The following is an 11,421-nucleotide window of genomic DNA, read 5'->3' as shown; positions in this document are numbered from 1 at the left end:
AAATAGACTCACAAGCCATCATGGGTCTTTGGGGGTGTCACTGTAGAACTAAGTTCATTGGCAAATATTTGTGTTAAAGTCACAGCAATGAGAGTCTCAAATAGTACAGAAAATTTCATCTTGAAAATGCAAACTGGCTTCAGGATGAATGCTAACATTGTGTCTCTGTGTAGCAATTTAGTGTCCAGAATCTTGCAATATTTATTAACCCATTGTGAGAATTCTATGAGAGGTTAAGTCACCTTTATTTACGTCTGAGATAATTAAAGGATAAGAAACTTGACTAAGTTCAAATCACATGATTTTACAGAGGGGCACAACTCACACTCAAGGCTGTGTTTAAAATACTTTACCACATATACATGGTCCATTACAAAAATCAAAAAATTTCTATAGTGCACTCACGCAGAAAGAAGTGTCCTTAACAACTAGACAGGATGGTCTTCTCCAAGAATGGATCTGTCTTCAGTGTGGTCCTGGATGTTACAGAAATCCACAGAGCAACTTCCCCACATGTGCATCTGCCACACATTCCTGCCTGACCCCCACTCAAACCTATCAAAAGTTACATGTAAAGTTGAATTGGGCAAGGCACTTTCCAACAGTAGGATCCTTGTTACATACTTTTCTAATGTGGCTTGTGCTGCTTACTCTTCTAGCCTGGGGGAACCAGGTGGAAGACCTTGCTTCCACATGAGTAGACATTCGATCAGAGTTGGTAACCCTGGCATACTTCCAAGAGGACCAGTTCCTCCAGTGTGTCACTGATGGGAAATTCCCTTGCTCCTCTGGAAAGAGTAAGAACTTCTTAGAGGATATAAGTCTCTATATTGGTAAAGTTCCATGCTGCTGAAAGGATGGGAGCCCTTAGCATGGTGGTCTATTTGCCCTGTGGCTGTGGGTGATCATGGATGGGGAAATAGGCACTGGGGTTTTCAAAGGCAGCTCATTTTCTATTAGGCCTCAGACTTCCCTACAATGTGCCTCTCTGCCCTTCAATTGCCAGGGTCAGTGCATCCATTTAAAATAAGAGATGCTACCTTGAGTACAGCTTGTAATAAGCAGTTTACTCTGCTTTGAGTGCCCTAGCAAGTTATCTGATCTTTTCAAAACCAATTAGTACATATCTATCATCTCAAGCTTTAGCCTATAATGGCATTTCCTTTAGTTATATACTATGAGCTTGATATCACAGATACAGAAAGAATAGAAGATTAAGATTTAAAAAATTAAAATCCAGAGAAAGAAGATGAAACCATGAAGTCTTTTGGCTCAGCAGAGAATGTTCTTGGATGTTCTCAGAAACGAGTCCTCATCCCTCAGGGCTCAGACCCAGAAAAAACTTGTCCCAGAAGATTTGTCCAAGGGTGTGGTCCTTGCTTTTTTGAGAGGAGGAGCCTCATACCTCTCTAAAGGCACCTGGAATACCATAGGAAAGGGGTTCCCCACCACACAGTGGCACATGTGAAAATACAAAAATAAGGACTTTGTTTCCAAGGTTTCATAAATAACAGGGGTGGCAGGTATTAAATAGAACCATGGGAGAGAACATGGAGTTACAGTTTGTTCTCCTCAAAGAGGATCTGGGCATAGACAGTGCTGGTAGGGATGCCTCTGGAAGCCTGATGGGGTTTGATCAGTTCCAGCTCAGCATAGGTCAAGTTCTCCTCAGCAATCTTTGGCTGTAAGACAAAACACAATACAATTCTGGCTGACCACAGGAAATTTCATATCACATATTTATTCACCAGGCATGCACTTTCATTGCACTTTGGGGATTCAAAGGAGGAAGAAATAAACAAAACTTTATAAGGACATACAAAACCTAAATAAGATAATAATATAGATCTCATGTCTCATAGAGAACACTATGCCCTGCAAAGAGAACACTGCGGCTTGTTTTCAAGTCAACAAAGAACACTAACATAAAAAAAAAGATTAAACATTAGGCCAAAGAAAACTTTAATTCTGAAATGTAAAAGTAATGTAACTAACACTCTCTGATCAAAATGAAAAAATAAAAGATAGAGATAGAAACAAAAATCTTAGAAATTAGTAACAAAACTAGAATGCTACCATCTAGTAATTTTCTTAAATGACTTAACCTGTATAAAACTAAAATTTAAGAATATCTTCAAAATAATAAAGAAAACATTACTTTTCAGGACATAAAAAACACAGTATCAGAGAGAAATCCCAGACTTAAATATTTATATTAAAAAATATGAATTAAATGGATGAACCCTCCAACTGAAGAAGTTAGAAAAAGAACAAAATGCATGAAAAAAAGCAGAAAGAAGGACCAGAATTAAAACCAGACTGTGTGAATCAGAAAACAAGACAAAACAATAAAAAAAAGTAGAATTAATAAAAATATCCAAAAGCTTGTACTTGGAAAACACCAACAAAATAAACTAAAAAAACATTAATCAAGATAAAAAGGAAAAATTAATAAATAAATAAAATAGGAAATAAGGAAATATAATGTAAATAAAAGAAATTTAAAACTACCTTTCTCAACTTGTTACAAAAAAAACTAAAATACAGAATAAAATGGGTAATGTTCCAGAAAAATATAAATTATAAGCATTAACTCCAAAAAAATGAGTATACTAATTATCATAAAAATAGAAAAGAAAATGAAAGAGGGAAGAAGAAAGGAAGGAGGAAACATGAAAGAAAAAATATTTTAAAAAGCTCTTTCTCAAGAACACCAGGCCCAGGCAGTTTTATACAAGAATTTCTTAAAAAAAAAATTCCTTTAAGGAACAAAAAATTCCAATGTAATTAAAATGATCCACTGCATTAAAAACAAAAGAAATTCAAATATTTTACAACAACCTTATTGATATAAATTTTAAATAAAATTTATTCAGAAAGAATGAAGAAGTATATTAAAATTTACATAATCAAGGTAAGTTGATTTTATTTCAGGAATGCAAATATACTTCAATATTAGGAGAATCTATTTAGAATATTCTAAATTTAGAACCTAAAGAACCTAAAGAACATAGAGAATACTCTAAATTTAGGTCCTAAATTTAGGTCCCATTTTTTTTATCTTTATATATACTGGAAAGGCATCTAATAGAATTCTAAAATATTTTTGTTAAAAACCATTTTTGAATAAAGTAGTCACAGGTGTGTGTATATATATATATATATATATATATATTTTTTTTTTACCATGTTTAAGGAATATTATCAAAATAAATACTTGGTGATCCAACCCTAGTAATACTAAAAATATAAAGCTGCCATCATTAAAATACTGTGGTACTGGCAAATGAAAAGACATAACATCAATGGAACTGATGGGAAAGTCTAGAAATGACCCCCCCCCCATTTCAACAAATGATGCGTGGATATTTGAATAGTCTTTTGAAAAAACATTATACCCCTATATCAGTCTTTATACCAGAGAAGTTCCAGATGAATTAAACATTTTAATGTGGAAAATAAACTCATAAAAGTGCTAGAAGAATGTGTAAATAAACTCAGCATATGAAATGCCTTTTAAAGTATGATATAAAAATCCAGAAGCAATAGAGAGAAGATATGGACATCTTCATGCTATGTATACGGCAAAATATTCTCTAAATAAAGTCAAAGAACAACTTAAAAACTGGGGGAAATATTTGTAACTTATATCAAGGGGCTTTACAATTCAACACAGATAAGGCTGACAATCCTTCAAAAAAATGAAGCAAAGAATAACAGGACTAGAGAGTTAACAGGAGAGGAAATACAAGTGACTCTTATGAAATGAGAGTCAATCTCTCTCCTAATAAGAGAACTGTGATCTAAAATCACACTTATACATCACTTTTTGTCTTTCAGGAGAACAAACTGATGTTGCCAGAAGGGAGTGGGTGGGGGGATGGGTAAAAAAGGTGAAGGAAAGCCCTGGCTGGCGTAGCTCAGTGGATTGAGCATGGGCTGCAAACCAAAGTGCCGCAGGTTCAATTCCCAGTCAGGGTACATGGCTGGGTTGCAGGCCATGACTCCCAGCAACCACACATTGATGTTTCTCTCTCTCCCTCTCTCTCTCTCTCTCTCTCTCTCATCTCTATCTCTATCTCTATCTCTATCTCTATCTCTATCTCTATCTCTATCTCCCTCCCTTCCCTCTCTAAAAATAAATAAATAAAATCTTTGCCCTGGCTGGTGTAGCTTAGTGGATTGAGTATGGGCTGCGAACCAAAGTGTCGCAGGTTCGATTCCCAGCCAGGGTACATGCCTGGGTTGCAGGCCATGGCCCTCAGCAACCACACATTGATGTTTCTCTCTCTCTCTATCTCCCTCCCTTCCCTCTCTAAAAAGTAAATAAATAAAACCTAAAAAACAAAAAAAAGAAAAAAGGTGAAGGAAAATAAGAAGTACAAACTTCCAGTTTAAAATAAGGCATGGTGTTGTAATGTACAGCACAGGGAACATAGAACATAGTCAATAATTTTGTAATAACTTTGCACAGTGACAGAGGGTTACTAGACTTATTGTGGTGATTAAATTGTAAGGAATACAAATATCAAGCCATTATGTTGTACACCTGACACTAATATAATATGGATGCCAACTACACTTTAATAAAATTTTTAAAAAGGCAAAGGGATTAGCCAAGGAACATATATGCATAACCCACAGACACAGACAATAGTGTGGTGATGGCCAGAGGAAAGGGGGAGCAAGGGGGAGAAGGGTGGCAAAGGGGGATAAAATGGGAATGCTTGTAACAGTGTAAACAGTAAAAATAAAATAAACAATAAATTGCTAAAAGAAATAGAAAGAAACAGGTCCTATTGTATATAGTTGGTGAAAATGTTCATTGGTATAAGCAAGAATCTGTAAACACTTGTGTTAACATCAACAGAAAACTGGTGCATCCATACAGTGGAGCATATGTTGCAATCTTTACAAGGAGTAACGGAGTTATATATGTGCTGTATGTTTTACTATCATTATGTGAGTAAATATATGTGCATATATTTATATGCTTAGAAAATCCTTGGAATCTGCTTGAAAAATCAAGAGTATGCATTTTTCTCTCTGGGGGAGTAAACTACATGACCAAAGGGACACCTCCCCCTTTATTGAATGCATTTGTTTATACCTTTTGAATTTTCTGGTAGGTACATGTATTCAAACATGTTAGTTAATTTTAAATTCATAATTAGAGAAATACAAGTCATTAGCTAACTTACAGTCATAAAAGGCACATGACTCATTTAAGCAGCCACACTTTTGTTTTTGGTTTTTGGCTTTGGTTGTGCTTTTGCTTTGTCTTGATTTTTGTTCTTTTGTGTTTAGATCTTGTTTATCCTGCCAAAATTCAGGACAAATAACCAATTTGCATACAATTTTTCTTAAACTGAACATCAAAAGCAGAAAGCCCCTTGGCTTCTGAATGAAATATAATAGGAACATGGAACAAGAGACAAAGAGAGTATGTCAAGAACTCCTTACAGCCAGTATGTACTAGTCAGCACCAAATGCCAAGTGACCTCCACAAATTGGCCATTTTTAAATTTCAAAGTTAAAGACATTTATAGGGATGAAAACCTCCTGTTTGTCTTTTGACACTACAACTCTATACCACTTCTAAGTCGCTCATATCTTACAAGCCAACAAAAAATCCCGTTTACATCTTGCCTTTGGTTTAATTACATTTCACATTATGATTCCATTTAGAAATGTCATGTGTCCTCAAATAAGCACTCAAAACCCAACTCATGTAAATTTTAGAACCAAGATTTATGAAATCATATTGTCCAGGTGTTTTATTACATTACCCTGAAATTGCATTGTTTTCTAGTGTAGATTATCTGTTTATTCTTAAGTTATTCCATTATGCTTGGATATGAAAAATAACACTAGCTTTCGCAATACAGGTCACCAGACTGGCTTGGCTGGTGTGTTGTATTCATACATTTTTATGATGTTCCTATAGTAAACATAATTTAATAAAGCCAAAGCATACTAAATAAATAATTGCATCTAGAAAAGCAATAAAAACAAATAAAATTAGTACTTTCATAAGTGGAAAGGTACTTCAATTACTGCTACAAGCACCAACCCCCTCCCCATAAAGTGTGTAGAGTCATTTCCCTTATGCATATTTCTGGGCTATAATAATTTGATTGAAGATACGAGGTAGCACACAGGAGGCTCTGAATTATGAAGTGTATACAGTTTCCAACAGAAGATGCATAATATCAATCCTTGGCACCTTTAAAGAACCTACTGTTTTTCTGGCATGCACACTTGATTGTCACAATCAACCGTGTGTTAATTACATCTTCCATCTTGTTTAATTGGAAATAAATTCCTAAAGGCAAGTGAAAGGGGCAAGTGTAGATTCCTCACCAGTCTTTATCATTCTATCTTTCTTTGCACCCACATTTCAGTGGAGGGTTTGGGTACATTGAGAAGGAGCTTAGAGAAAAGTATCAGTTTATCAATAAGATTGGGTAAGGCTCTAGAACTGGTAATAAAGCCAGGAGCAGAATATAAAGGTGAAAGTAATTGCAGTGGGGCGGAGCCAGGGTGAGAGCCTGCTGCAGAACCCAGCCTGTATTTCAGGTGATGAACTCAATCTTGCCAATTCATGGCAGTCCTGGGTTTCAGCTAAAGAATATCTTCTAGTGCCTATAGCAATTCAAGGACTAGAGTACAGTAGATCTCTGGAGATGAATCAAGAAGCTCTTCTGTTATATCCCTGCTATCCACTAGCCCTCAAAATGACTCCTTTCAAGCCCCCATCCTGTTCATGGGGGTGCAGGAAGTACAGAAGTGTATGGGGCATTAGTACTCAAGACTACAAACTTAAGTACTCTTGAACTGGTTATTCACACTTTAGGTTCCACTGAAACATAAAGGAAACTCCTGAAAATAGGATTTACATTTGTACCTTGACACTTGTACCTGATGTTGTTCTATTTACTGGAAGGCAGGAGGGAAAAGGAATAGACAGCAGAAGTGAACCAACTGGTGGAAGTCCTGGTAGGATCCTTAGAAAAAGCCTAGAACTTTCTAAACATGCAAGAAGCAACTGCTCCATTTCCTCTTTCCCTGGACTGTTTGGTTTACTTTCTTTTCCTTTCACCCTCCTGCAGACACTCCTGGCCAGTTTCTTTCCCTCCAATAAAGGCCTGGTATTTGTGTTCAACTGCTTGGTATACTCTAAACCCCTCTGTTTTGTGTATCTTTAATCTCACTTTTCATATGTTTCCTCCCAGCCGGGGCGAACCCACTCCTTAGTTTGCAGAGGATTCTATGAGCAAGAGGGGGTGAGGGTTCAGATACAGACAGATGTTGATGCATCAAAGGAAGGCTGAAATAAAAGAAAGTTCTTCTAACTCTCAGTTCAATGAAGTGTTCATGAAGAAGAGGTAAGGAGAGAGGTCCTAGGGCTGCCATCCTGTACTTGACTTCAGAGCATAAGTACAAGAGGAATTTGGACCTCAATTCAAATGTCAGCTGTGTGATTTTTGGCCAGCTCCATCACTAGCCTTCAAGTATCCATCTTGTTCATGTGAATTAGGATTTAAATGAAACGATGTATGTAACAATTTTGGTACCACAGTGCCTGCCTTATAGAAGATGTTAAAACACCTGTGTGCTGAAAAAATAAATGTTTTGATGCCATCACTTTCTCACTAGTCAGTTAAAATATCATCCATTTGTCTATGTTCTGAATTATGTATGAGTTACCAAGAACTATGTGAACTAAATAGCCCCACATATCTTTTGATAGATAAGGAATAGATTCTGGAAAATGTGTTGTTATGGGCTAAATTGTGTCCCAGAAAAATTCATATGTGTAAAAACCCTAACCCCCAGTACCTCAGAATATGACTGTATCTGGAGACAAAGTTCTTAAATAGGCAATTAAGGTAAAATTAGGTCATTAGAATGAGCCTTCATCTAATATGACTGGTGCCTATATAAGAAAAGGACATTAGGACACAGATACATATAGATAGAAGACCATGTAAGGACACAGGGAGAAGGCAGCCATCTACAAGATGAGAAAGATAAAAAAAAGGCAACCCTTTCAACACCTTGATCTCAGACTTCTAGTCTCTGGGACTGTAAAAAATAAATTCTTGTTGTTGAAGCTGTCCAGTCTGTGGTATTTTGTTGTAGCAGCCTGAGAAAACTGATATATTAGAAGAGAAGGGAAGAAAAGGGAATAGTCTTTCTTTAGGGGAGAGGAAATGAACTACCTGATCAGGGTGGGTGCATACAAGAGATCAATACATGTTATGTTGACACCAGAGGGAGAGATCTACAGTGTGATGCATTTTCCCCAATATTCAGTGAGGAACAAGGCTAGAGAGCTCTAGAGCTATCAGCCAGTGACCCCCAACATACATGCCTCCCACTTCCAGTTGCCCTTCCCCCACAGCTTGGCTTGATTTTGCACCCCAGCCCTAAGATTTCACTTCTACTCAAACTTCCTATTGAGTCTTCCAGTAACATAAAGAGGATTTTTCACAATTTTTAAATTTAATTTCCTTAAATGCCATGCAGTAAAAGTTATTTTTTTCAGGTGGATAGTATATGCATTTTTAACACACAGACAGATTAGTGGCCATCTCAATGGCAGGGCCCAGAACAGTTAGTTACATCAACACTCCCTCGCTCCCTTATGTCCTCTGTGGTCATGTCTTCCCAACAACTTTCCCCCCTGGAGCCCTCTGATCCATTTTCTATCACTATGGTTTTTCCTGTTAAAGAATGTTATATGAAAGGAATGATATAGTGTGGAACCTTTTGAGGCTGGCTTTTTCTTAGCATAATTCATTTTCAAGTTGTTGAATATATTAATGGTCTGTTCCTTTTGATTGCTAAGTATTCTGTGGTGTACCATGTATATAGTTTGCTTATCCATTCACCTGCTGTGGACATTTGAATTGTTTCAAGTTTTTGGCAGTTGTGAATGAATTGCTATAAGTATTCATATGTAGATTTTTGCCAGACTCAGGGTAAACACCCAGGAGTAGGTTTTCTGGGTGATATGAAAAGTAATGTTTCTTTTACCGGCAATATGGAGGAATAGGTGGATGCACCGTACCTCCTCGCACAACCAAAATTAGAACAACAATAATTTACAGACAGAATATCACTCAGAACTGATAGAGGATTTATCTGAATGGAAGTCGGACAGCCAAGAAGTTGAAGTAGACCCGTACATCCAGACTGGTAGGAGACAACGAGCCGGGCGGGCACCGAGCTGGTGCGGGGCGGCGGCACGCAGAGGTCAGGGAAAATTTGGTGCGAAATCGGTGCGACAGCCATCCAGGGCGCAAGAACGCAGTGGTGATCCCTGAGTATGCAAACTGCGGCTGGCGGACCCAGTGAGGCAGCGATTGTGGACCAGGGCAGAGCTCGCAGCCCATGATCCCAAAGAAGGGTCTGAGCCCAGGAGAACGGAACTACCGCCATTGTTCCATCCCACCCCCACATATAACATCACAATCTAGCAACCAGGGTGCCCAGCTCCGGTGAACACCTAAGGCTCCGCCCCCCACCATAACAAGAGCGACCAGACCGGAAAAAAAAAAAAGGAGAGACAGGGAAAGACATAAGACATGTTTCCAACAGAACAGATCAGTCCTCCAGGACTCATCCTTTTGAGCGACCAAGAAATAGCCAATCTATCAGATGCACAGTTCAAAACATTGGTGATCAGAAAGCTCACGGAATTGGTTTATTTTGGGCGCAATTTAGATGAAAGGATGCAGGTTACCATAAAAGAGATGCAGGAAGATACGCGGAGGAGAGCCAATAGTGAAAGGAAGGAATCTGAGTCTCAAAACAATACAGTGGACCAGAAGGAAGATAGAATCAACCAAGCAGGAAAGCATGATGAAATAAGAATTCAAAAAATCAAGGAAAAGCTTAGGAGCATCCAGGACACCTTTAAACATTCCAACATCCGAATTATAGGGGTACCAAAAGGGGAGGAGCAACAAGTGGAAAAGTTATTTGAACAAATAATAAAGGAGAACTTCCCCAATATGGCAAAGGGAACAGTCTTCCAAGAAATCCAAGAAGCTCAGAGAGCCCCAAAGAAGTTGGACCCAAGAAGAAACACACCAAGGCACATCATAATTACATTAGCCAAGGTAAAAACGAAGGAGAGAATCCTAGAAGCAGCAAGAGATAAGGGGACAGCAACCTACAAAGGAGTTCCCATCAGACTGTCAGCTGATTTCTCCAAAGAGACCTTACAGGCAAGAAGGGGCTGGAAAAAATATTCCAAGTCATGAAAGACAAGGACCTACATCTCAGATTGCTCTATCCAGCAAAGCTCTCATTTAGAATGGAAGGGAAGATAAAGTGCTTCTCAGATAAGGTCAAGTTAAAGGAGTTCATCATCACCAAGCCCTTATTTTATGAAATGCTAAAGGGACTTATCTAAGAAAAGAAGATAAAGAAAAGACATGTATAGTAAAAGGACAGCAAACTCACAATTATTAACAACCACACCTAAAGCAAAACCAAAAGAAACAACTACAACAGGAACAGAACCACAGAAATGGAGGGCACATGGAGGGCTAGCAGCAGGGGGGGTGGGAGGAGGAGAGAGGGGGGAAAAGGTATAGAGAATAAGTAGCATAGAATGTAGGTTGAAAATAGATAGGGGGAGGGCAAGAATAGTACGGGAAATGTAGAAGCTAAAGAACTCATAAGTATGACACATGGACATGAACTAAAGGGGGGGAACGTGGGTGGGAGAGAGGGTACAGGGTGGAGGGGAGAGAAGAGGGGAAATGGGACAACTGTAATAGCATAATCAATAAAATACATTAAAAAAATTTAAAGCCTTTAAAAAAAAAGAAAGAAAAGTAATGTTTAACTTTATACAAAACTGCCACACTATTTGTTCAGAGTAATGCACCAATCTTCCCTCTTATCAGCAATGTCTGAGAGTTTAATTGCTCTGTGTACTTGGAAGTACCTGGTATTGTCAGTATTTTTTATTTTGGCTATTCTAGTAGGTGCCAGTGGTCTAGTATTTACCTTTTCACTTTCCTTAAGGACCTCACTGGTCTTAAACTTAAACTCAAGTGCTCATTGATGGCCACTGAGACACATTAAATCCCCACAAAGCACAACATCCTCTCAGAAGAATCAGGAAAAGGTGATCACAAACAGTAGTTTTCTAGTGCAGCAATGGAACCTCTGGATTCTACAAAGCTTTAGGAATACCATGTCTTCCATCTCCCATCCACCTGTTCTGCCAGGGGTGAGACATGCAGCAGCAGATTTAAGCCTCCAGGCTAAACCCCACTTTTCTAGTTTAAACCCTTCTTTCCTCCAGTTTTAGAGAATGGAAAGTATGTCCACAGGAAGGATTTACTTCATGGGGCTAAAACTGGACAAGTCAAACCAAAAGATTCAGAAGCTGAGAAT

The 11,421-nt window shown here is 38.0% G+C and overlaps 1 protein-coding gene across 1 annotated transcript in view; it reads right to left on the bottom strand.

Annotated features, from left to right (window-relative positions):
• Positions 1-226: 226 nt before the first annotated feature.
• The window catches only part of VSTM4 (V-set and transmembrane domain containing 4), a 110,287-nt gene continuing 99,092 nt past the window's right edge, over positions 227-11,421 (bottom strand). The window contains exon 8 of the mRNA XM_045842128.1: positions 227-1,682. Coding sequence (XP_045698084.1) covers positions 1,557-1,682 — 126 coding nt within the window. The 3' untranslated portion in view covers positions 227-1,556. The remainder of the gene's footprint in view (positions 1,683-11,421) is intronic.

Source organism: Phyllostomus hastatus, unplaced genomic scaffold (assembly GCF_019186645.2).
Source record: "Phyllostomus hastatus isolate PE091 unplaced genomic scaffold, TTU_PhHast_1.1 phas_contig_38, whole genome shotgun sequence".
NCBI classification, from domain to species: domain Eukaryota; kingdom Metazoa; phylum Chordata; class Mammalia; order Chiroptera; family Phyllostomidae; genus Phyllostomus; species Phyllostomus hastatus.
This window is presented reverse-complemented; position numbering and strand designations above follow the sequence as displayed.